Source organism: Mesoplodon bidens, assembly GCF_964165515.1.
Source record: "Mesoplodon bidens genome assembly, chromosome: 1".
Classification (NCBI taxonomy): domain Eukaryota; kingdom Metazoa; phylum Chordata; class Mammalia; order Artiodactyla; family Ziphiidae; genus Mesoplodon; species Mesoplodon bidens.
This window is the reverse complement of record NC_138176.1, coordinates 163479646-163505718: the sequence shown is the minus strand read 5'-3', so window position 1 is coordinate 163505718 and position 26073 is coordinate 163479646. Positions and strand designations below refer to the sequence as shown.

General features: G+C 58.4%; 1 protein-coding gene across 3 annotated transcripts in view; it reads left to right on the top strand.

Moving 5' to 3' along the window:
- The window catches only part of ZMIZ1 (zinc finger MIZ-type containing 1), a 234402-nt gene that overhangs the window by 195133 nt on the left and 13196 nt on the right, over nt 1-26073 (top strand). For 2 of the 3 annotated variants that reach the window (XM_081237855.1, XM_081237853.1), the window contains exons 8-18: nt 3254-3398; nt 13478-13592; nt 14647-14864; nt 15783-15981; nt 16939-17229; nt 19947-20129; nt 21086-21163; nt 21846-22020; nt 22540-22681; nt 24209-24419; nt 25577-25682. In XM_081237855.1, the coding sequence (XP_081093981.1) occupies nt 3254-3398; nt 13478-13592; nt 14647-14864; nt 15783-15981; nt 16939-17229; nt 19947-20129; nt 21086-21163; nt 21846-22020; nt 22540-22681; nt 24209-24419; nt 25577-25682 (1863 nt within the window). The remainder of the gene's footprint in view (nt 1-3253; nt 3399-13477; nt 13593-14646; nt 14865-15782; nt 15982-16938; nt 17230-19946; nt 20130-21085; nt 21164-21845; nt 22021-22539; nt 22682-24208; nt 24420-25576; nt 25683-26073) is intronic. The other variant, XM_081237854.1, reaches the window with a different exon arrangement.

The window sequence follows — 26073 nt, the reverse complement described above, 5'->3', positions numbered from 1 at the left end:
CCTCTCCTCCCCTCTCCTGGGGTGGTGTAGACACTGGTGCCGCCTCATCAGAGAGGCATGCTTGGCTCAGCCGTGTACAGACAGAGCAGATGCACACCCAGACACCTACCCCGCCAGGCTGTCTTTCTGTCCTTGCATAATCCTCTACCTGCCTCTGTCTGTCAGTTCTCCTGGGTCTCTGATTTTTTGGCTGCAAATCCCCATGTGGTATCATTAACCGATGTTTGCCTTGGAACAGCTTGTGTTGGTTTGCACCGTGATGAGAGCCTGCCCTGCGTCCGTCCGCCATGCGTCTGCCCACGTGGCCTCTGTGCCAGCTGGCCACTCGGGCCAAGGGGGTGATAGGTGGTATCTCCCTCGCTCCCTGTCCTTTCCCTCTTGGTTGTAGGAATGTGGCTGTCCTGGCATCTGGGTTGTGTCATGGCTGCCTCAGACCCACAGCACATCTGCTCACAGCATCCCAGACCCTCCCCAGCCAGGCCCCTCTACACCACCAGCCTCCCTTTATTCTCTCTACAGAAAACCACTCCACTAGCAATAGGAAGACAAGGGCCGTCCTTGACCAAGTAGGCGGGTGGCTTGTGACACGGGAGGAAAGCTCTGAATGCCCCCGCTGTGCCCCATCCCCTCCCATGGCGTGTTGGCCCCCAGGAGGAGCGCGGGCTGGGAGGGGTGGCCGTGGGCAGGGCGGGCAGCAGGCGGCACCATCTGCGGCCATCCTTTGTGCTGGCAGCCGAGCGATCCCTTCATCGCTGTGATCCGCCGGGCCTCGTGCTTGGCGTGCAAATGAGTTTCCAGATGCCCGGTGCCCCCCCGCACAAGAAGCGGTAACTAGGGGCCTGGGAGAAGAATGGAGCAATCTGGAAATTCATTTCTGTTTGTTCCAGCCTCGCTGAATAGGCTGCTTCTCCCTCCAGCTGAGGCAGATGTGTGCTGGGCACCCGCTTCAGGGGCATTTTGCCACGGTTTCTGGATAGACACACGCCGGGGGGGGTGGTGCCTCTCCTCTCTGGCACCCTCCTCCCTGTGCAGGTGGTGGTATGGTGAGGCCCACAGAGAGGGGCAGGACACAGCTTTTAAGACGCAGCTCGCCCACTGGCACCCCCTCCTGGAGGGAGAAACAGGTGCCCTGTTGGGAAGGGCACAGGCTGTATCTCAGCCTCGCTTTCCTCTTTGGTTGAGCAGTTTTGCACACCTGGTGACCCCGGCGGGACCCTTCACCACCCCACCCCATTCTCACAAAAACCACTGCCCTTCTTTCGTCCTTTGGTCCCCAGCAGACCCCTGGGAACATGGGCACCTCCCTCCCAGCCAGCCCTCAGCTCAGCAGGACTCGATGGGCGGGGTTCTCCTGCTGGTCCTAAAATCTGCCTCCTAGCCCCTGCCCACCAAGTGAGGGGCAGGAAAGAACCTGCTGCTCCTAAAGATACTGGGCCCCACTCCCTCTGCACTCCTGACAGAGATTGCCTGGGCCACGGGCACAGGCGGAGCCTGGCAGGGTCTCAGAGGGTCCCCAGCCCTGCCTCTCGGGGCCTTGGGCTGGTGGGGCAGCCTATCCAGGACCTGAGCGGTTTGAATGCCACCCCGGGGCCTTGTGTGTCTGTGCGTCTTCCCCCAGTGCCTGCTGAACGAGGTAAGGGGTGTGATTCAGATGAGGCCCGGAGCGTTTCTCATTGAATCAGAGGGGGCTAGAGACCATGGCCTCTTGGTTTTAGCCTTTTGAAGAGTTTCATCTCCTCCCCCACCTTCTGGTTCAGCCTTGGGCTTCTCTGCCAGGATGTGCAGCCGGGGCACCATCTGTGTGTCTGCCTCTCTCTGACTGTGGTTACTGTGAACGAGTGACTTCACCTGCCTGAGCAGTGAAGCAGCCCGCTCATCTGTAGATGGGGATGAGAGCTCATATCCTGCATCACGTGGGGTGGATTCGAGAAAAGGACGCAGAAGCATGTTGTACGGCGTCCAGATGGGAGACCCTGGAAACAAGCCAGTGGGCTCTGCCTCCAGCCAAGTGGCTGAGCAGTCCTGGTTCAAAAGGCTCCTGGTTGCCCGACCAGGTCGACGCCTTCCAGAGCTGTCAGACCAGTCTGGCCGATTACTCGTGGCAGGAGTGAGGCATGGGCTGGGCTGTGATCAACCCTTTTTGCTTCCACGGTCTCCGCAGTTTCCCCTCCTGCCCCTGACCACGGCCCTGGAGGAAAGGCAGGGCAGGGGTCATTACTCCTCTTTCCCTGCCAGCAAACTTAGGCCAAGAGAGGGTCTGTGAGCTCCTTAGGGTCACACAGCGAGGTGGTGACAAACCAGCCTCCCTGACTCCTGACTTCTTCCCCAAACCTCAGCTCCTTTATGCGCTTTGGAAGGACTGGCCAGAAACACTGACCTTCAGGGTGCTTTTGGCCTCTGGTGGCCGCACCGGCACAGTTCAGGATGAAAGAAAGTCCCCCAGCACCCAGTTCATTCCGGTTGCTTTTCTCCTGGTTTCCGAGGCCTCCTTAAGCCTAGATGTGGAGGGTTCTCCTGTGCTCCTGCCTTTGGTGCCACTGGCAGACGCTAGCTCAGCGCCTGCCCCACCCCTGGGCCACTCTCTGCCCTGGAAATCCTTTGTCCTTTCAAGCATCTGTGCCCAGCAGTGCAGGGACCAGTCGCAGTTCTGACCAGAAGGTGGATGCACGCGTGCTCAGCGAGCAGGGCACTTTTGGGGAAGGAGTGTCAGGGAGAACCCTGCAGGTACTCCTGGGAACATCAACAGGTTCCAGGAAGGATCCGGATTTTGTTTAAACCTTGTGATTTGGGGTCCCACCCATGGGGAGGAAGCCATGTTGAGCCCATTGTCCAGAGTCCGAGGGGGGTGTGCTTCTTCACTGAGACGTCCGGGGGTGGCCAGCAGTTCCTGACCTGGGCCCAGGGCACAGGTCTGTGCTTGGCCCCTCTCCCCTTCTCGGGTCTCCTTTTGGCACCTCCTCTGCTGTCTGCTCTGTCGTCTTGACTCTCTCCTCTTTGCCGTTGCGATCAGCCCTCCTCTGATCCACTCCTACAGTAACAGCAGCTTTTCAGTCCTCCTTCCTCTAGGTGTGTTAGCCCCACTATACAGGTGAGAACACTGAGGCCTCCTGAGGAGGCTTAGTGACTCTCCTGGTGTCACACCAAGGTGGAGGCGAAGCCAGCGTCAGGAGCACCCAGTCTGGGTGGGTGAGGTGGGCCGGGCACAGAGTGAGGTGGCCGAGGAGCCTGCTGACCATCCTGTCCTTCCTTGCAGCCCTGCTGTCCTCCTGGTGCGAGGAGCTCGGCCGCCTGCTGCTGCTCCGACATCAGAAGAGCCGCCAGAGCGACCCCCCTGGGAAACTCCCCATGCAGCCTCCCCTCAACTCCATGAGCTCCATGAAACCCACTCTGTCGCACAGGTGAGTGGGCATGCACCACCAGGGGTGGGTCCGGGGCCCGCTTGGGTGGATGCTGGACAGCCCCCCTTCAGGCCCCCCAGGTCTCCCTGGAAATGCCCCTCAGGTGGGAGAACTGGGGTGGGTGCCCCTGAACAGCCGGGAGGATAGTATGTTTTCTAAAATGCAATTGTCATGTTTTAAATCCTCGTGGGTGAGCGCTGTTTCTCCCCTATCAAAACAGAGGTTGAAAGCTCTGGGCTTACCCAGCCTGACTGCTTTGTCCCTTTGGTGGAGGGCTGTCTCTTTTTCAGGTTCTAGACTTTTGGCAGAAAGTTAGCCTTCCTGAACCCGGAGCCTTCCCTCTTTCCTAATTAGGGTCTCAGGCAGGGCTGGAAGGGGCTCAGGAAGGTCACCAGGCTGGTGGTCACAGGCAGGCCTTCCAGACAGGAGCTGAGTGTGGCTGGGCCATCAGCACTAGGCAGGGCCACCAGAAACCCAGCATCACAGGTGGGACTGGGCTTGCCAGAGACCATCAGGCACTGAGCAACTGTCCAGCCTGCCCTTCACCAGCCTCAGAAGGAGCACGTGGTCAGGACCAGCAAGTGCCCCAGTTCGTTATCTCCACGTCCCTCGCTGAGCTGGGGATGTTCTCTCCGAGCGCCCTTCGGGCTGACCCTGGAACAACAGGGCCTGTCATGCTGTCTGCTCTCCCTGTGCCCAGGGCACGCTGCAGGACACCTGGGTCCCACCATCGAGGCACTGCCGGGAAGTCTGGTACTGGCCACGCTTTGTAAATCGAATTAGAGGCAGTTGATTCTTGGAGCCAGAAGGGAACTTAGAGTTCTTCGGTCCAGCACCTGCCCGAGCAGGATGGCCCCCAACATGTGGCTGGTTCCTGCCTCGGTCAGACCTTTCTCAGGGTCACTGCCTCGTTACACCCTCGGTCAGGACTCTGACAGCTCTGATGCTTCTTAGAACAGCCCCCTTCTGTAGGTGTTTCTGAGGACGGGGTACTGTTGGCATTCGGGCCAGAGTAGTTTTTTATGGTGCAGGGGTCTGCAGGGCATGTCAAGTCTTGGTCCCTGCCCACTCAGTTCTCCTAGTGACCCCCAGGCGTTGCTAAAGGACTCTCACACATTTGGGGGGTGGAGGTATCACCTGTGGTTAAGAACCACTGCTCTAGAGAGGCAAAACCCTCCTCCGTCCACCATCCCCCTCTTGACCCCTGCTTGGCTAAAAAGCCACAGGTCTTCTCCAGCTGAACTGCTGCCCAGCCACTGAGTACAGGCTGTGGCTGAGTGCAACCCAAGCTACACACTTTGCATTTACCCTTGTTACCTTTTACCGCCTTAACTCTCCATCCTGCCAGAGTCATCCTGCCTCTCATCATCCCACGTCTCATGTCCTTCTCGGCCATCCCTCCTCCAGGTCATTTCAGTGAAACTGCCTCTGATGGCAGGCCAGCCCCTCCGGGGACCTGCCACAGACCCGCTTGGCCGTGACCGCAGCCAGCCCTTGGCCAGATCTCTGCTGAGTTCAGCTGAAAGCATGAGACTGCCTGGTCCTAGGGTTACACAGATGAAGGGTGTCTCTCCTCCAGGAGCTGACTCTCACTGGTTGGGGAAATAAGACTCAGTGAGGCAAAATTGGGAGCCGGCAGATGGAGGCAGGGTTAGGGTGAGTGACAGGCAGCTTGGCTTTGGGGTTCTCCAGGAGGAAGATGGCCAGGGTGAGACAGTCAAGAGGCCCAGAGGATACGGGCCTTGACCTTGAAGGACTTGGGCTGGAAGCTGGGCAGATGGTATCCTATGAGTTTCAACTGGCTTTCCCAAGAAATGCTACGGGCTAAAGAGCCACTGGCTGGTACCCAGTGCCCTGCCCCCCCCCCCACACACACCCCACACACCCCACTTCAGCCCCCTGTACGTGCCCATGGAGTGCTAGAGAGGGCGAAGCAGGCTGCCTTTCAGAGAAGGGAGAGCTGTGTGCATTGGAAGACGCACTAAGTGTTGATGGGTAACAACACAGCAAGATGACAGGCATTCTGGACCATATTCTACACCCCAAGGACAGAACTGGAAGGGAAATGCCCAGAGCGGGACAATGACTTGCCTAAGAACACACAGCCAGGAAGGGGCAGGGCGCTGAACCACACACAGCGCTCTACCCTTCACCCTCCCACTAGCCATTCGAGACCAGTGACGTGGTATCTGGTCATTAACCCGATTCTAATCCACACCTCGCCCTATTTCCCGATTTATAGTGGGACAGTTGAGACCAGAAGGAAGTATCATCTGTTGAACAAGGCCCAGCCCGTGTCGTGTCCATTCAGACCAGGGCTGTTCCGAGGGCACATTGTGGCCTGTGATTAGAGACCGGCTGCTCTCTACGTGTAACTTCATGCATTTCCCCAAGGTGGGGAGTCCCTTATTTCCAGAGAAACTCCAATGGGGTGCATCACCTTCTAAGTCCCTCATGTAATTTCCCAAACAAGAAGGAAAGAAAGTGGAAGAGAAAGTCAAATATTGTCACAGCTAGGAAAGTCTTCTGCCCGCCCTCCTCCACAGTTGTATTGAATGCCTTGGAGGAAGGAAGCTTCTCTTCCCCTTTCATTAAGGAGACCTCAGGCGGGGGGTGAGCTTAGGGACCCTGTGTGTTCAGAATTTGGTGCTCGGAGGTGTGCGGCTATTCCAAGACTCAGGGGCCCTTGTCTGAAGGTTCTGAGGACAAGCAAACAGGAGAGGGTGAGGGAGCCCGGATGCCTAAAGCCCCAGGCTGGTGGGCTAGGAGGCTGTGACTGTTGTATTTCTGTAGTTCAGGCGTCACGGTCACATCCATTACAGGCCATGGAGGTCGGCCCCACAGCATCAGTCTGTGAGTTGGGGCCTGTGCCCATGACCCCTGGAGCCAGCTTCTGAGCGTGCCAGCGGTTAGGAGGAATCCTGGGTACCCACACGTTTGGCTCGCGCTCTATGGTTCGTGGAGCAGCCTGTGGGCTTGTCCCTGTCTGGTCCTGACCACTGAGCTGTCGGTGTGCCGTCCTCCCACTTTATAGAGGTGCGCAGAACACCGCACAGGAGAAGGGAGGCTGGGAGAGGCCAGCCCAGGGCAGGAAGGGGCCTTGGGCCTGCGGCCAGGCAGCAGGATCCGTTCATAGTCCCTGCAGTGACCCAGACTTGTTGCCAATGAATATTTCTGCCTTCTCCCAGATTTTTAGTGAGTGGCTGAAAAAGCCATTTGTGATTAGCACATTGTCCATGTGCAGATCAGTGCTACAACAGTAATGGAAAGCCTAATAAATCTTGTTTATACTCTTAATTTGATTGCAGTCAAAGTCCACTAGAGCTGGGGAAGCCTCCAAGACCGAGGGGTGCCACCCTTCCCCTCCAGGTGAGGGATTTGCCACCCCCAGAGGAGAGGTTCCTGGGAGGGGCCTTGGGGCTCCCCTCAGATTCTGGGCACGGCCCTGTGCTCCCCTCCAATCCTGAGCAGGGCCCTGTGCTCCACTCCGTATAGCAGGTGGGGTACAGGCCCTAGAGCCAAGCTGCCCGGCATTGAGTTTCAGCTCTGCCATCTTCTCGCTGGGTCACTTTGGGCAGCTCTGTATCCTCTCTCTACCTCCGTTTCCTCATGTGTAGCAATGGAATAACAGCAGCAGAGGACTTAATGCTTGTTGCCAGGCCTGGACACGGGGAGCCCCATGGACGAGTCATTATTCTCTGAACCCTCAGCCTGGGGCCATCAGACTCAGATGTGCTCATTCACGGTCAACCAACAAAGAAGGGATCAAGCAAAACTGACTGCCGGTCCTCTTCTTTCCTTGGTCGCATCACACCACCTTCACCGCTTTTCATTTTTAGCTCTTTTTTGTACAGCCACACCGAAAGCTCAGTTTGTAATAGACCCCCCTTCTTGCCCCCAGGAAAAAAAAAAAGCAATGAAAGGGAGACTGAAGGATCTATAAATCCGTCAGTTCCAGATTGCCAAGATGCAAGGATCTTTTCCTTTCCTCCTTCCTCTTGAAAAAATTTAAAACCCTCTAATACACAGTTAGCTGCACCAGTTCCTCTCTGAGTTTCACCACAGGGAGGGAAGGAAGTGGTCCCCACTAATTGTGATGATGGAGAGAGCTGCTAATGGTCCCCCTAAATTAAAGATGGTGGGAGCGTCAACTCCTCACTGGCTTGGTGTGTCATTAGTGGTAACACTACAGCCTTGCACAGAGACGGGACCAGTACAGCCGGATGAGGGAAATTAATTAAGGTCTGACAATACCCTTAATAGGAATTTGTTATTTCTCCCAAATAAAGTGGCTGTGAGAAGTGCAAGGGAAGAAATAACGCAGCCCTCCCTCCCGCTTCCCTCCATGAATGTCTGTGTAGACACTTTCACAGGAGGTGCGCGGGAACCAGGAATCATCACTCCCTCTTTACTCATTTTCTCATATTTAGCAAACATCGGTCAGAGCCCATGGGGCTGGCAAACAGACATGTAAACCGTCTGCTGTAACTGCAGTGTGAAGAGCTCTTTGTAAAATATATGGAAAAAAGTGCTGAGGGAACAGAGTAAAATGCCCTTGGTCTGCTTAGGAGAGTCATAAAAGGGAGCATCCAGGCTGGGCTCTGAAGTATAGATAGTTTCTGAGAGAAAGGAAGGCAGAGGAACACTAAGGAAAGCCTCAGAGGCTTGGAACATATGTTGAACAGGCAGGAATGATAATAACACCCCCTCCCATTGATAGCCTATTTGTAAAACTTCTAAGCACCATCACTGTATCATCAAGTAAATATGGGTACCTACACCCCAATTGAGCTGGAGAAATGAAGAGAAAGGTATAGGTACAGTTGAGCAGAGACTGTCTGCCAGGCACTGTGCAGAATTTTACCTGTATTTGTATGTTTCATCCTAAGAATATCAGTATTAGTCCCACTTTACAGATAAGAAAGTTGAGGCTGACTTAGGTAACACGGCTCAGGTCATAGAAGTCATCAGTGGCCTACCAGAGCCAAGGTTTGACCCCAAAGAATCTAAGTTCCGAGCCCAGATAGTTAACCACTGTGCTTTGAGGCCTCCCTCTGCCATTTGAATATTAGCTAAAAAAATGTTTAGTCAGAGTCCTTGAATATTTGCCAATATACTCAGTCCAGGCCAAAGCTAGTGATTTGATGTATAAAGTGTTTTTTCCTGGGACACTCTTTGGATTTTGTCTGCAGCCAGTCTTTGAAGCATAACTTAGGTCTCCTGTGTGCCTTCACTGGCTGGCTTCCCCAAGAACTTTTAGGAAGTTGTGCCCCTTCTTGGAGTTCTCGTGGACTTCTAGATGGCCTTTGTAATGGATGCTTCCTTGCATTATCGCCATCTTTGTACAGGGAAGCGCCACCTTACTGGACCCTAAGCTCCCTGGGACAGTGGCCAGGCCCACTATCAACCTTACCCTTGACTACCTCTGGAAGCCTGGGAGCCTCAGATCCTAAGACATGTGTCTCTTGAGCCCACTTCAAGGGATTAAATGAGTTCTTGTGTGAAAGTCACTTCACACAGTTCCTTACATGTAGAAGCCACTCAATGAATCATAACAGTGGTAACAGCAGCCAGTAGTTCCAGGGTACCCGGGTGTGTTAGGCCTTGCCTTACCCATATGAGGTCACCTAATCCTCATGGCCGCCCTCTGAGTGAGGGGCTCTTCTCATCCCTGGGTGTGGCGAGGGATGGCACACTGAGGCATAGTGAGAGTGAGCAGCCACTTCATTAGATTTCCTCTGTCCCCCTCCCTGGAGGGCAGGACCTCTCGCTTCCTGGGTGCCGGTGCCCATGTGGTCACAAGCACACTGTAGGTGGTCAGCAGTCAGGCTTAATGAATGAATGCATTCATTCATTCTAAGGCATCCCTCTGAGGTCAAGCACAGAGAGGTGGTGTTTCTTTCTGGCACTTTTATTAGAAGCTTCCTGAGCCCTGCAGGTGTGTGAAGACATCATGCCAGGCACAGGTAGCCAGAGAACCTGGGGCTCCTGGGGCAGAAGGAACAAGGCAGGAGGACTTTCGCTCAGGCTCCCATTTGGGCCCCAGAAACGTGAGGAGAAAGTGGAGGTCAGGCCAGTGGATGGGGCGAGGGCTTCCTGGAAGAGGTAGCCTTTGGAAGAGGAGCCTAGAAAGGATGAGTGGCATCTTTCAGGGTGAGGACGAAGCATCCCAGGCTGAAAAGAGGCACAGAGGTAGGGAAGCAGCTGCCCCTGTGTTGGGAGTTGCTTGCTAGAACACTGCTGAGAATCCTAGTGGCTTCTGGCACTGGTGCCTCTGTAGGTGGAACAGGATTCTTGGGGCGAGTTTGGCTGGACAGGACTGTGGCTGGGGGTGGCTTGTGGCATGAGACCAGACCATGCTGGATTGCAGGTGTGCAGAGCTGGGCGGGACTACTAAGAGTGGGTTCTCAGATCCCAGGGGTGCTGGCCTCCCTCTGAACCAGGTATGGACAGGTGGAGGGAAGTGGTTCCCAGTGGGCAGCCCTGAAATGCCAGGGACCTCTGACCTGGACTGAGCATATCTGCTGGGGAAATAGTACTTGCAGAGGAGGGACACAGCCTCCAGCCACCCCCAAGCCCCTAGGCCTCCTCTTAAGCACCCTGAGCCCCTCCCACCCTGGTAGGGCCCAAGAGCCTGGCTGGTCCTTGATCCTCGGGCACCGGGAGCCAGGCAGCACAACCCCGCCCCCCCGACAGCAGTGTCTGAGTCTGGGCAGAGACGTCGGCAGGGCTGACTGCCACCGTGGGCCCATGGGGGCGAGTGCCTTTTCCGTGCCAGCAGGAGCCGTCTCCCCAGGAGATGAGTCACAGCCCTGTCGGTGCGGCTGCCACTTCTGCTTTTGCAGCAGGTGCGAGTGGGGGCGAGCGGGTCCCCGAGACCACCCTACACGCATGTGCCCGTCTCCCCCCCGCACACGTGGAGATCATCGTGCCAACGGGGCCTGTGTGCACGCGCGCACACGTACGTGTACCCCACACACGCCAGGTAGCACCTGGGCTCTGGGGTGAACCGTCCAGCCAGACAGCGGAATGCCCAGTTTGGGAACCTTGGTTAAGTTTGCTTCTCACTGAGCTTGGGGTGGAGGGGACAAAACAGGAAGGAGCCGGTTTCCGCCCACAAGGCCCACCCACGAGCTGCAGGGCAGTTGGGAGCTTGCTCGAGGGCCTGTATCCCAGGGAGCCGGGACCTCCCCGCCTGAGGAGGTGAGGCAGCAGCTGTGGGTCCCCGCCAGGCTCGGAGGGGCTCCCGGGGGGGGGGCTTTACTTCCTGAGCCTGCCAGGCGTGCACCTCGGCTGGAACCAGACCTCAGCCTGGAGGGCTGGTGGGAGCTTATGGGTCAGGAGTTCTGGGGAGAGAGGACAGACTCGGGCCTAAGCTCTGCTCGGTTGCTGGGGTCCTGTGTTGAGTCCAGGCACACCTAAGGTGAGGGCCCCGAAGGAGGGCGGGTGTCCAGGGTCTCCTCTTTGTTGTTTAAAACCATAGCCTGCAGGGCCTCCCTGTGAGACTGGCGTGCCAGCCCTGGGACCAGCTGGTGCCCCCGGGTCCCCAGTGACCTCCTGGGAGAGTGGGGCTTCTTCCAGCCCAGCTGTGCTGAGGAGCAGGCCCTGCTTGTTTTCCTGTGCTTCTCTGCCCCACCCGGGCTCTCTGGGCTCCCAGGCCCCCCAGCGGTGCCCCCCAGATGCAGAGAGTGTGAGCTGTCGGTCACCTTTGGCCTGTGCATCTGGGCCTCACCCCCTTTCCACTGACCCATATCACTTCTGGCCTGCAGAGGCAGGGGGCAGTCAGGCTGGTTCCCTGAGGATGGCTCCTCTCCCCGCAGTTCTAGGCCTGCTGTTTTCCCCCCAGAAATCATGAGTAATGCTAAAGCCTGTGTCACTTTCCAGTTAAGGAAGCCTTTTTGTCTGCAGTCTCCTCTTTGAGCCGCGTCAGACAGGCCACGGGGGCCCGTGTTCTGACTAGCCGGCCTGAGATCAATGTGCACTTTTACCCCGAGACCCAGGGCACACATGTGCTCGTGCATAACATCAAGAAGTCAGTTCAAGGGATGATATTCCTCCTTACTATGTGCTCACACTTGGATTACTTTCTGTTTTATTCCCTCTTTTTTCCCCCTCATGGTTCAGTGTCACAGCGCACTCTTGTGTCATGACCTGCAGTCTGAAGACACAGAGTAGAGCAGGGGTGGGAGTGTGTTGTTCTTATGCCCATTTAACAAATGAGGAGACTGAGTGCGCCCAGGCTCGGACACTGGCGCCAGGGCCCTGAGCCAGGGAGGGGCAGGTGCAGGACTTGTACCCACAGTACCCAAAAAAAGGCCAGAGTGAGAGGAAAAGGGATTGGGGCTGGGGGGTCCTCTTCTCCCAGGAGGTCAGAACAGCCGCTCCAGTGAGGTGACTTCTGAGCAGAGACAGGAAGGAAACCAGGGGCTGGCCAAGCAGAGAGGGTGTCCAGGCAAAGGGGCAGCGAGCAAGCAGTCAGTGACACGGTCCTCCCTCCGGTCTGGCCCAACTTGACCGAGGGCCCCGCCTGGCAAGGAGCAGGGCACAAGGCTCAGACCCCCAGCGCCCCTCTGCCCACCTGTCATGCAGTCCTGCGCCTCCTTCCTGGAAGTCTGACCTCTGTGCTGGCTCCCCACACCTCCATTCCCAGTTGCCCCGACCTCTAGGGCCTGGGCTGGCTGCTCGACGGGGGTATGAGTCAGCTTTTGCCTTCTGCTGACTTCCTGTGATGAAGGCACAAGTCAGACAGAGGCATGAGGTGCTTTCCTACCAAGCCACCCTCCTCCAGAGGCCCCTTCTCCCACCTGGCCCCACTCCCCGGCTACCCAGCAGTGCTGCCTTGCAGGCCTCAGCCCCGGCGGGATGCCGTGGGCAGAGGTGGTATAGCACAGATGTGAGTGCTTTGCTTTTCTGCTCTTTCTGGGGCCGTGCCTGGGATTTTCTCTCGGTAAGAGGTGCTGGAGAGTCAGCGCAGGACCGGCTCCAGGGGAGAGGAAGCCCCAGCCCAGCACTTCTTGGGGGTGGCACCCCTGGCAGGTTCTTTATACTGTGACCTCGCTGGCTCCTTCTCGAGCCTGTGTCTCTGCCCCTCTCCCTGGGGTCTGCCGGACCTCCCTCTCCATCGGTACCATGGCAACTAAGAGAAAGCCATCTCTGAGCACTTATGGTATGCAGGGCTGGGCGTCGGGCCTTCTGATCTTTGGGGGCTCCTCGGGAGATGTCATCAAACAAGGTGGGTACTGCTGGGACTACAGAGGAGACTGGGGGAACAGCTGGGGCCAGGGGCTCCCAGAGAAGCGGGAATCAAGGTGGGAAGGAGGGTAGGGCGGGATTAGCAATGGGGTAAACCATTCTGCTGTGTGAGTTTGGACTCTGTGTGTAAACACTGGAAGCCATTGAAGGAAGGTCTTTGATTGTGCCGAGTGTCTTAGGTGTTTGAAGGAGATTGGCTTGGCAGGGAGGTACGCGAGAGATCGGGATGGGAGCAGGGGAGGAGGCACAGCAGGTAGGCCAGTACCTGTCATCCAGGAAGAAAACCTGACATAAGGAGGCTCCTTGCAAAGACCAAATCAACCGGGCAGGGCGGCCACCTCACTCTGAGGGGTCCGGAGGAAGGGGAAGAACCAAGAGTTAGACTCGAGACCTTCTGACCTTTGCTGAGAAGGGACAGGGTAGCTGTGAGGGGAAGCTGGTACAAAGGAACCAGAGCTGTTTCTTGAGAGCCACTTAGAGCAGAGCGTGGTCGAAGGCAGAGCTTAGATTGAGCCTGCAGGTCTCTCTTCCTCCGTAGCATGGCCTGTGGACTTGGGCTAAGGTGAGACAGACAGCCATGGGGGGGGTGACACGTCCACGGTGATGGGGGGAGAGGTCGCTGTCATACGATCGGTCACCTTACAGAGTACACCTGTTCTGCATTGGACACCGTGCCAGGCCTAGGGGATCCAGAACTGACTGAGAATGGGGGTCACCTGGGCTTGGCTGGGAGCCGCAGGGCATGGTGGGGTTAGTAGATGGGGCATGCCTCCGTCTGCGCCTGTGTCTGCAGCCCCTGAGGATCCCCACCCTGTCTCCCTCTGCAGTGATGGGTCATTCCCCTATGACTCTGTCCCTTGGCAGCAGAACACCAACCAGCCTCCCGGCTCCCTCTCCGTGGTCACCACGGTTTGGGGAGTGACCAACACATCCCAGAGCCAGGTAAGAGCCTGTCCTCCACCCCCAGCAACAGCCCCTCCCAGGCGGGGTCACCCCTCGAACCCTGAGGCCCTCGGGTCACCATGCCATGCTAGCCCTGCTCACTCTCCCAGGCTCCCCCCGGCTGGAAAGACCAGCTTTCAGGGCACACCCAGCTGTGGACACACCTCTACCCAGGATGGGTCCACACCTGCCCCAGGAGGATGGCCCCTAGCCCCTGTGCACTGCCCCAATCAACCCTAGGGCCTTCCTGAGGGAATGTTTTTCACCTGACACACAGCAAGGGGTTCTTTCCTGGTCGGCATTTACTTTGGTTGGATAAACAGGAGAACTTCCTGTGTGTTATTGGCCTCAGGGCTCCAACACCTGGGGTCTCTGACCCTGGACGGCCTGGGTTAGATTTCAAAAGATTGAGCCTAAAACTTGTGACAAACTCCACTTCACATCCCTCGTCAACCCTGCTTCCCGCTCTTGTTCCTTCCTCCTTCCTCCACTCCTTCCTCTCCCCGCTGCTGGGCCTCTGCCATGGCCACACGAAAGGCTCAGGGCCACTTGCCGCCCTGGAGGGAACCAGTGCGCTTACCTCTGGTCTTGGGCCACAGGGAGCCCCTCGGCCAGGACCCTGCCACCCTCTAGAGCTGGTAGGTTGGGCTTCTCTTTGCCCTCGCAGAGCAGCAGCTCAGGGCCTCTGTGTGGCTTGACCCTTGGGCATCCAGGTGGCTTTGCAGGGCAGGAGGGCTGAGAAGTCCAGAGCTTTCCCACCTGCCACCTGGTGCTGGACCAGCCTCACCGCCTTCCGTCACAGGCTGCAGTGCTCATCTCCACTGCCTGCTTCCGGGCTGGGTTACCCCCTTCTAATCATGTATATACCATGGCAACCGTCCGTGCCCAGATGAAATTTAAAAAAAAAACCCACCCTTTTCCTCCTCCTTTTCTCCTCAGTCGTCCTTCCTCTGTTTTGCCTCTATCTCCACCCCCACCCCTGCCATTTTTCCTTTTCCCTCTCCATGCCACCTGGGGTACCCACTTGGGTGACAGCCCCTCTCTCTGCCCACAGGTCCTCGGGAACCCTATGGCCAATGCCAACAACCCCATGAATCCAGGCGGCAACCCCATGGCGTCGGGCATGACTACCAGCAACCCCGGCCTCAACTCCCCACAATTTGCTGGGCAGCAGCAGCAATTCTCAGCCAAGGCCGGCCCCGCTCAGCCCTACATCCCGCAGAGCATGTACGGCCGGCCCAACTACCCTGGCAGCGGGGGCTTCGGGGCCAGGTGAGCAGGGAGCAGCCTTCGCAAGGGGCACATCAGCCCTGCCCTTCCCCTCCAGGCAGGCTTAGGAGTCAAGTGTGAATCCCAGCACGTGCTTCCTGGCCTGGGAAGCATGGGGAGCCTGGCGCTCCCCTTCTCCTCAGGTATCCCATCTGCCTGCGGGGCACAGTCATCCCCTATCCTGGGGGCTGGCTGGCAGGCCCGACGCTGCACGGCCGGGGCGCATTCTGAGAGCCGTCAAGCCCGTGGGGTTGAAGGGCTGCAGTTGCATTTCTCAAATGACCCTTCTCTGTGTCATGTCTTTATACGTTGGGAGACGCTGAGAGCTGGGCAGCAGGAGGGTCAGCTCTGCTCTGCTGGTGTGGAGGAAGAGGTGCAGGGCTGGGGTCCCTCGGCCCAAGGGAGGGGGAGGGCATGGAGGGGCGTGGGCGGGGCAGAGGCACCCCATTCCTCCTCTCGCCGCCCGCCCTGCTCTGTGCAAGGCTGCCCTGTGGCCTCACCACTGCCAGGCACCCTGGGGCCAACTGCAGCCCTGCCACGTGTCAGTGCAGTAGGGTCTCGTGGTGAAGCCCAGCTGCATCCCCACCCTGTCCTCCCCTGCCGGAGACCCTGGGCTGGTTGCTCGGGTTCTCTGAGGCTAGGTGTCCTCCAGAAGGTGTGCCCGAGGGCACCACCCGGGTGGGGCTCCAGGAACACAGCAGCTTGGCGGCTTGGTGGTTGCCAAGTGGCACGAGGGGCTGACAACCCCCAGGAGGCCCCTGTCCCTGCCGGGCTCTTAGTCTAGACCTCCCCCCTCTGTGAGCTGTGGACACAAGGGCCTGGCACGGCCTGACCTCTCCCTCCCCGCCCAAGGCGGGCGTGTCGTGGGTTCATCTTGAGGTTCAGGCAGCATCTAACTCTCCCTTCTTCTCTCCCTCGCAGTTACCCTGGGGGTCCTAATGCCCCTGCTGGCATGGGCATCCCTCCGCACACCAGGCCGCCCGCTGACTTCACTCAGCCGGCAGCCGCTGCTGCAGCAGCTGCAGTAGCAGCAGCAGCGGCCACGGCCACGGCCACAGCTACGGCCACTGTGGCAGCCTTGCAAGAAACACAGAATAAGGATATAAACCAGTATGGACCGGTAAGGGCCACACGCCAGGCAGACAGCCCTGGGGATCAGAGCTGGGGTGTTGGTGTCTGTGTGCCTAGGGGAGCTGATGGCGTCAGGGTGCACTTAGGTTTTCTTAGAAGCACAAGGAGGGGCGTGTGTTAGGGTGTGGGCTTATCAGTGTGGTTGAGAGTGGGGGGGGGTGTTTGGGAGCTTGTGTTTGTTCTGTGTGGGTTGGTGGCTCGTGTGTGTCTGTGTATGGGGAAAGAGGTTCCATATTGCAGTCTGGGCCTCTACTCACCAGAGAGTGGGCTATGTCTAAAGTAGCCTTGTCACCAGTCTGTCCCCACCAGTGGCCTCTGAAGACCAGTGCTCTCCTAGTCATCCATCTGTGTATCCTGCCCAGGTCCCAGTTCTGCTCCCCTGACCTTCAGAAGGATGGGGTGGGGTGTGAGGAGAGGGGGAGCCCCCCCGCAGAAATGCAGGACAGGCCTGGAGGTGGGAAGTCCAGGATGGGGACAGCAGGGCAGGTGGGCACAGGTGGGAGCCGAGGCCACCTCGGACTGCGGATGGAGGGTGTGTGTCCATTGGCTGAGGAACAAGGGCGGGGCCGGGGCTTCCAGGAAAGGGGCCCTTGCCTCCATCCTTATCCACCTCCATTCTCCCATGCCCCTCCCCACCCCTGCACCCTCTTTCCCGTTCCTTGCCTGCCTCCCTGGAAACACTGCCTGTGCATTGGAGTGACTGCGCCCCACCCTGTAACACCCCTCGGGCTGCACCTTTCCTGTGCGGCCTGCAGAGAGCAGCAGCGAGCCCACGAGGCCGGTGGTCCTTTGGGACCTGGTCACCAGCTGCAGCCGCACAGGAAAGTGCCCAACCTCCAACCCCAAACCCCCCACTTCCCCCACCCTTCCTTCCTTCCCTGCACTTTCAATGCATGTGGCATTTTATTCTTTTTTTTTTTTTTTTTTTCTTCTTCTCCCGTTGAAGGTCTGTTCCTCTTTCCAGATGGGTCCCACCCAGGCGTATAACAGCCAATTCATGAACCAGCCCGGGCCTCGGGGGCCTGCCTCCATGGGGGGCAGCATGAACCCCGCAAGCATGGCGGCTGGCATGACGCCCTCGGGGATGAGCGGCCCTCCCATGGGTATGAACCAACCCCGGCCACCCGGCATCAGCCCCTTTGGCACACACGGGCAGCGGATGCCCCAGCAGACCTACCCGGGCCCCCGGCCCCAGTCCCTTCCCATTCAGAGCATAAAGAGGCCATACCCGGGAGAGGTGAGTGTGACAGCTGGCAGCCGGTGGGCAGGGTGGGAGGTGGGGAGGACACGGGTGCTGTGGGTAATTCGTTGAAAAGGGCGTGGATTGACCTTCGGGAAACCTGGACCAGAAGGCAGAATCTTAGGAGTCAGGTGCTCCTGAGTTTAAGGTCAGCTCTGGCATTTCCCATATAGAAGACCCTGAGCAGGTCACGTCACCTCCTGGAGTCTCCGTTTTTTCTTTTGTAAAAGGCAGTGACAATCCATCCCACCTCCTGGGGCTGCCTGGGAGTCTTGAGTGAGGGGATGTACGTGAAGCGCCTGGCCCTGGGCCGGCATGGGCGGGCACTTAGCAAGCAGTAGCCGCTGTTAGGATTCTCTTCTGTCTTGGCATAGACACTAGCTGGGTGACTTTGGGTAAGGAACCAAGCCTCCTTGGGTCCACATTCCTCGCACCCACATGAGGGCACCTCACACCCAAGAGCGAGAGATGAGACAAAACCCTGTAAAGATCTAAAGGCCGTGCACATCGGAGAAGTGACTGGAAGGCAGACAGCATGTTTCTTGGGGCTCTGTCGGGAGGAAGGCTGCCCGTTGGGGTGCCCAGCCACCTCAGCCGCGAGATCAGTGAAGATCAAAGGAAGCGAACCCACACCTCCTGTCCTCCAGGAACCAAGACTTCAGCAGGAAAGATAAGGTCTAAGCTGGAACTCACAAAGGAATGATGCACCTTGGGGTGTGTGGAACTCAGTGTGAGGTCAGGAGAAGGACTTCCTGGAGGGGGTGTCACAGGGCCTTCAGCGAGCACCCAGAAAATGGGTTGGCAGCAAATGGCCTATGTGGGTGCCTGGGTAAGGATTCAGTTCACCTGAAGAAGACACAGAGACCCCAGAATCGTGGCCCCTGCACACGCTCCTCGAGAGGCCCACCTTGATTCCTCACCTGGACAGAGCCCTTCCCGAACATCACCCAGCGCTCTGCTGGCACACGTCTTCTCAGGTTGGCTCTACCCCATCTCAGAACTGTGCCTTCTGCTTGGGCTTCCAGTGCGTTTAGAGCCCAAAGACCCTGAGTTCCTTGAAGGTCTATGTGCTTCCCCTCAGCATCCACCCTTACTTGGGCTAGAATGCAGCTTGGCCACTGACGAGGATGTCCTGGGTCCAAGAGAGGAGTTGTCAGGGACGTCCTCAAACACCCAGGAGCCGGGGTCAGGCCCAGACCCCCTCCAGGGGGGCAGCAGCTCAGGGAAGGATGGCAGCTCCCGAGGCCCTGGCTGTCCTTGGGGGTGGGGAGGCCTCGACCCGTGGGCCTCCCTCCCATGCATGGCCCCCACATGAGTTCTGGGCCCTCTCAGCCCCCTCTGTGCTCAGACTCCCGGCGTTCCCTCTGGCTGGGCTGGGAATGCATCTGTAGGCCCAACCTCAGCTGCTGGCACCCAAGGAGGTGATCCCAGAAAAGGCAGCAGAATTGCCGGTCATTAGCCTGACGTCAGCCCTGTGCCTGTACCGGTGTTAGCTCCCCAGCTCTTACCTGTCACAGCAGGGCACACCAAAGGCTATCAGTTATCTTTACTAAATCATCCTCGATAGACTGCTGGTACTACCCAGCTACAAAATGCCCGACACTGGGCTGTGACACCGGTGGCCACAGACTGCACGTCCTGACCCCATCTGGGAAGACTGGCCTCACCTCTCAGTACACACTCACAGAACCTCTAAGTTGTCAGAACCTGGGGGCGGGGGTGGGGGTCAGGTCACCTGGTCCCGCAGAGGCCCCAGCTCCCCTTCCTGTCCTGCAGTGATGTGATGGGAACCTCACCATCACACAGAGCAGCCGCCGTATCGCAACAGTGTGAGCTCCGCAGAGTTCTTCGGCGCTGACGCAAACTTCGCCCTCTTCTGCCGTTTACCCCCTGCCCTTCTTTCATGTGTTGAGCAAGTATTAATTGCAGGCCTGTTCTTTGCCAGACACTGAGACACAGCTGTCTCCTGGACCTCTGAGCCGAGAGGGCAAGAGAGACGGTTAATAGACAAGAAGTTTCACAGATGGGGAAGAAGCACTGACTGTGCAGGATGTAATGGCCTGGGGTGCCCTGCGGGTCACCTGATTTTACAGACAGGGAAGCAACTGGAGGGTGGGAGTGGCTCTCCCAGGGCAGCCATCCTGCCCCTCTCTGGAGCTGTTGCTTCCCCCCGGAGGGGCTGCCTTGTCCCTTCACCAGCCTGGTTCTCCTGACCTCTGCACCAGTAGCCCAAAACTAAACATCAGTGTGTTCTGCTCAGTGTGGGGTACGGGGACAGTGCCTCCCAGATTCAGCCTCAGAATGCAAGGGCTGGGGATCACCTTTCTGGAAGTGCATCCTGTTGTCTGTCACATACTAAGCACTAGGGGAGACCCAAAGGGGGCTTCAGAATCAAGCACCGTCATGAAGGCAAGAGCAAGAGGCTCGGAAGTACCCCCAAGCTCAAGGGGCATGGAGTTTTGAGAAAGACAGCTTCATGGGGAGGTGGCCCTTGAGCCAGACGGGCCGATGTAATGTCCCTGGATGTCAGGGCAGGAAGGGCCCCCGGCATCATCTGGTTCAGCTGGTCTCCTTTGCAGGTGGGGTGGGCATTTTCTGGGTGGGTGGAAAACAGCAGGGGCAGAGGAGAGGAGGTGGGGCGTCCTGGCATCTGGTGCGCAGCTTGGCTTCGAGACACTGATGACCTTTCCCCGCTCCTTTCTCTGCCACCATAGCCCAACTACGGAAACCAGCAATATGGACCAAACAGCCAGTTCCCCACCCAGCCAGGCCAGTACCCCACCCCCAATCCCCCACGGCCGCTCACCTCTCCCAGCTACCCCGGGCAGCGGATGCCCAGCCAGCCGAGCACCGGGCAGTACCCGCCCCCCACAGTCAACATGGGGCAGTATTACAAGGTGAGTCCCACCACCCCACAGGCCCCTTCCCTCCTTACCACCTCACCTCCCCACCCCTGCCTGTGTCATCCTGACCCTGGCTGTCCCCTGGGGTCACCAGGGGGCAGGCGGAGATCTCTGGATGTGATCTCACGTGCTCAGAGCTGTGCATGCCAAAATGACAGACTGGCTTTTCTTGGTTCCTGTTCTCATGGGGCTCAGATGATGGTTTTCCTTCTCCTTTTACTATTTATAGCACGTACGAGATAATAACAATGAAGGAAATATATTTTTTTAAGTAAAAGCACCCACCCCCATATATTTACGTTTGATTATAGACTTTGTCCCCATGCACGTGGGCATCAACCGTGTTGTATAGTTGCTTTTTCGGTTGTGATTTTGAATCTGTTTCTTTCACTTGAACACAGCCTGTTACTTATTGCTACAGTCCCTGTGGTTGTCACTTTTAATGGCTGCCTGACATTCTCCTGGGAACCACACCACATTTTATCCTTTCTGTTGGACCTTTGGTTTTTTTCTGAGTTTTCACTTTTGAAATAGTACTATAATGAATGTTCTCAGGCACGTAGCTCTTTCCTTCTTTGGGATTATTATAAAGTACATTCTCAGGAGTGAGGAAGACTCTGGAAATATTTTACACTTATTTGCCAATGAATCACGCCAACTTACATGACTACCCACCCCTTGGCTTACGTGGGCTTACTATTTTTAGCCCGACTGCAGCACACTAGGTGTTGCTATTTTTATAAACTTGCTCAATTAGTCGCTATGGGCAGAGAGAGGCAGAAACACTGACCGTGGCCGTGGTGTGTTCTGCCCCCACCGCACGCCCCACCCCCGCACTGGGCGGGCCTCGTCAGCATCCCCTGTCCTCCTGGAAGATTTTCATTTCAGGAGGGAGAGCCGGGTAGCTTTTCTGCCTTCCGTTCACGGCACTGTTTATCTTGCTTTACCAGCCAGAGCAGTTTAATGGACAAAATAACACCTTCTCTGGAAGCAGCTACAGCAGCTACAGCCAAGGGAACGTCAATAGGGTATGTTTCCGTTTCCATCTCGGGAATTATAACCCACATGCACTGTGTTAGAGGGGGCCTCACCGTTCCTGCCCCAGCCTTTCTGGACATGAATGGGGTCGTCCGCTCCAGGGCCCAGAGATGCTTGGAGGATCTGTGTCTCAGATGGGTGGGCCGGGGATGAGTGTGGACCTGGCCAGTCCTGGGAAGAAAACAAGGTGGGGACAAAGAGAGGAAGGGAAGGGGCTCCTGGAGATGCTTTACGCCTGACTCCCATCTGAGGACCCCAGTGGGGTGGGGTGGTGATGAAGGACATGGCCTGGAGTCATGATGTGGGCAGCGGGAGACCTGGGATTGTTCCTAGCATTCTTCTTCTCCCAAGATTATATTAGGCGAATTCCCCGTCACCCTGAGCCTGTGTCCTCATTGGTCAAATGGACTGGGGACCCTACAATCCCCCTGGTGCCGTGACCCAAGGGAAGGGTGGGGAGAACCTTTCCAGGCCCACCTGTCTCCCCATAGGGGCAGAGGCCTGAGTGTGGCCAGAGTGGAGGAAGGGGTTTTCCTGGGGGGCTCTCCTCCCTCAGGGGAGCAAGGGCCATGGCCCTAGGACCCTAGGGAGGGTGGGGCACGTGTCCACAGCCGTGGTCCCTCCTTATGCATGTGAGCCCATAACCTATATGTGGTTTCTTTTTCCCTCCAGCCTCCCAGGCCGGTTCCTGTGGCAAATTACCCCCACTCACCTGTTCCAGGGAACCCCACGCCCCCCATGACCCCCGGGAGCAGCATCCCCCCATACCTGTCCCCCAGCCAAGACGTGAAACCACCCTTCCCACCTGACATCAAGCCAAATATGAGCGCTCTGCCACCACCCCCAGGTGAGCGCCCTGCTCTCTCCTTCCCTCCTCCCTCCCTCATCAAGCCAGCTCCGCCTGCCTCCACCTCCCCCGCACACAGTGTGCCAGGAGTCAGGGGGCTTGGAAGTCTGCCTGCCTGCCTGCCTGCCTCTGGGGGCTGGGCACGGGAGAGAGGGGGTGGGGATGTGAGAGCAGGCCTCCTTACCACCTGCCTGAGCGGCTGGAGGCCGGGAGGGAAAGCAACTCTCAGCTGTGGCAAAGGGCTGGGAGGAGGAGCCAGCCGGGGTTTCCAGAGCAGGGGGCAGGTGGAGACAGGAGGGGATGCCGAGCGGGGGGATGAGTGGGAAGTGGGAGGCAGGGATGGTCAGGATGGGGTCGGAGGGACCGGAAGAAGCCAGGGGCTGCCTGGTGTGCCCTTGAGCACACCGCCCAGCTGCCATGGCCCTGTTCACACACGCGCCCAGAGCACGCAGCCAAGGGTGCGTGTCGTGTGCCGCCGGGGCGAGGGCCGTGCGGCTCACCTGCTTCTCCCGCACGCAGCCAACCACAATGACGAGCTGCGGCTCACGTTCCCCGTGCGGGATGGCGTGGTGCTGGAGCCCTTCCGCCTGGAGCACAACCTGGCCGTCAGCAACCACGTCTTTCACCTGAGGCCCACAGTCCACCAGACACTGATGTGGAGGTGAGCGTCAGGGCACAGCACAGCCCGAGCCGGGTGGAGGTGGCCCCGGTGCTGACATTCCTGGGCCCTGGCATCGCCTGAGACACGTGGTAACAGCATCTGCTTGACACCGTCACCTGTTGAGCATTGTTGACTGGGCCGTGCCGTGTGCAAAGCCCTGGGGGTGTCCAAGCGAACCTGCGGGTGCCGGGTGCCGGGAGACAGACGAATCTGCCTTGGCTTGGTGGCCTGAGGGTGGGGCCCTGCTGTCACTCACCCCAGTCCTGATGAGACAGTGGTCAAGAACAGATTCCCAGAGGAAAACGTGGCTAGCTCAGGCTGAGGAGGATGTTCCAGCAGGGCCCCCGAGTTGGCCCCGAGCGTGGCTCATGTGGTCAGAGCCAGGAATATAGAGAGAGGAGCGGGAACAGGGCCGGGTCCTTCCTGCAGATGGCGAGCAGCTGGCCACCGGGCGGGGCTGCTGATCAAACAGTGGGCACTGGAGTGAGGGGTCTGGAGGCCCCCTGCTGGGACAGGCTCTGTGTTCTGAGCCTCCTATACCTGATGTCTTTTGATCTTATGAGTGGGCATTGCTTGCCCCGTTGACAGGAAACTGAGGCCAGAGAAGTGATTAGCTTGGATGAGTCCTCGCAGCTAGCAAGGGGCACAGCTGGGACTCGGGCCCGGGTCTCTCAGACACCAGTACGCATTGGTGTCTCCGCCCTCGGTTCCTCCTCCTCGGGCAGGACTCACACTGCCTCGCTGTGTCAGTGACCAAAGGCCTCAGCTGCCCAGTGAGCACCCTGAGGGCACGAGATGTGTCTGAGCTGGGCGCGTGCACACACACCACTGTGCGTGCACAGCTGGCCCGTTGCCTTGAGCAGGCCAGAGGCAGCTGGGGTGGGCAGGAGGGCACGGGAGTGCACTCAGGCAAAAGGGTAGAGGGACCCCCATGCAGGGGCCCTGCTCACCCACTGCTCCTTAGCCGTGAGTACCGTCGCCTGCGAGACAGTCTGTGGCTCGGCCACTGGCCCTGCTCACTGGCCCTGCTCACTGGCCCTGCTGGCTTTGTGGGGACTCCTTCGGTACCGTGTCCTTGGGGCCCACCGCAGGGGTAGGGGAGCGGGAACTGAACCAGGCAGCCCCTGGCCTGGGGTGCTTCTCCCACAGGAGCTCAGGGCATAATCAGCCTTCCAGTTGGCCTTGTTGAGTTAGCGTCTGTCCGTCTGTCTCTGTCGTGGGGGAACAGGAGGCGCACTTCCATGCAGGGGACTGAGGAAGATTGTGGCCAGAGCTGTGGGGCTGTGGTTGAACAGTATATGGGAGTCTTGGGGGGAATTTGGGTTGTTGGGATGGGTTTTGATGGGAGGCCTGGGCAGGGCGAACGTCCAGGGTGAGAGAGGAGGAGAGCTCGAGGCGGCCGGGGGAGCCTTCGTGGCTGAGAACGGGGTGCTGAGTGACTCGGTGGGGGGCTCTGGTGAGGGAGGGGTCATGGAGGCCATGGGCAGCCCCCTCGCAGAGCCACCCTGAGTCTCACCCCGCCCCCAGGTCTGACCTGGAGCTGCAGTTCAAGTGCTACCACCACGAGGACCGGCAGATGAACACCAACTGGCCAGCCTCGGTGCAGGTTAGCGTGAATGCCACGCCCCTCACCATCGAGCGCGGCGACAACAAGACATCCCACAAGCCCCTGCACCTCAAGCACGTGTGCCAGCCGGGCCGCAACACCATCCAGATCACCGTCACCGCCTGCTGCTGCGTGAGTGTGCGGGTGGGCCCGAGATCCTCAGCCTCCTCTGGGCCTCAGCTGCGTCATGGGTCTCCATCCCCCTTCTCCAGGAGTGATCTTTCAGGAGTACCCCAGAAATGTGCCACAGTCCCCCCCAGGGCCGTGGGGTGAAATTCAAGCCGCCGTGCTCTCGTCCGAGGCCTGGCCTTTTCTCCTACCACAGCCTCCATCTGGTCTACACACTCACCTCCCTTTGCTCATGTAGATCCTCCTCCCAGACACCATCCCCCGTGCCCACCACCTTATTCCACTGAGGAAGTTCTGTGTGCCCCTCAAAGCTAGGTTCCGTTTGTGCCTCATTTGCAAGAAATTTTAATATTCTAATCACTTCTTCCCCTGAGAACCAGCTCCACCAAGTCTGGAGTTAACTCCTTCCCTTTGTCACCCAACCATGCTGTCTCAGAACTGTGTATGTGTGTTCCCTGACCTGTGACTCACTGATCTGGGACCACGTCTGAGCCACACTCCTATCCCCCAGGATCAGGGCCTGACACTCAGGGCTTGCCCGGGGATTTGCAGAGTACCTGCCCTGCTCTGCTGGCCTCCCTGGAGGAGAAGGAAGAGCTCTGATCCTGCCCTTATGAGGGTCGGAGTGCCACGATCACCTGGGGATAAGAGTCACAGGACTGGGGATGCTCTCAGAGTGAGGAGCCTGCGGGGGCCTGTTGGGGGGTGCAGTCCTGGAAGGCTTCCTGGAGGAGTGAAGACAGGACAACATCCTCTGGCAGGAAGGGTGGAGGAGGCATGATGGGGAACAGCGGGGCGAGGAGCAGGAGGGCCAAGGCTAGGAAGTGAGTTTGGCCCGGATCTTGATGCCTTGTGTCCCATAACCACATCCCAAGGGTATATCAGCATCAGAGTCAGCCTTGTTGGCATAGCAGCAGTTGCCCACGGGTAGTGACCCCGGTCTGGGTCCCCAGCTCGCAGGTCGCAGGACACATCCTGGGCCTCAAGGGCTCTCTCTCAGGTCCCAGGGGACCCTCTCCTAACGGGGCATCACCATGGACGTGGGGCCTTTTCCTGCGTTTAGCCTCTGGGGTGAAGGGGGCGGCCTAGGCCTGCGGAGGCCCAGGTGGCAGGCGTGGGGGCCGTGCGGCAGGGACCGAGCCTCTGCTCTTTCTCGGCAGTCCCACCTCTTCGTGCTGCAGCTGGTCCACCGGCCCTCCGTGCGCTCCGTGCTGCAAGGCCTCCTCAAGAAGCGGCTCCTGCCCGCAGAGCACTGTATCACGAAAAGTGAGTGGGGGCTCGGGGGCTGGAACCAGACCCCAGTCCCACCACGTTCATTGTCCCCTGGGCCTGGCACCACCGGGCCCTGAGTGTTCCCTGGCACTAGCCCCTCGCCCTCCAATCCCCTCCTCTGGGGCTGTGGGGGTGATCAGATGAACACACAGTACCATGAGTACAGCACGTGGGGCAGATTAAAACAAGACGCCATGGTGCAGGTAGTCCAGGCAGGCTTCCTGGAGGAGGTGATCACCTGGAAGGAAGGGAGGAACTGGAAGAGGGGGTTCTTCATCAGGAGAGAAGCACAGGGGTGGATTCCACCTCAACAGCCCAGGCCTAACTCGAGAGGGGGGGACTTGGCTCTGACTCCCAGGTGCAGACACTTGGGGGCCGGGACGGG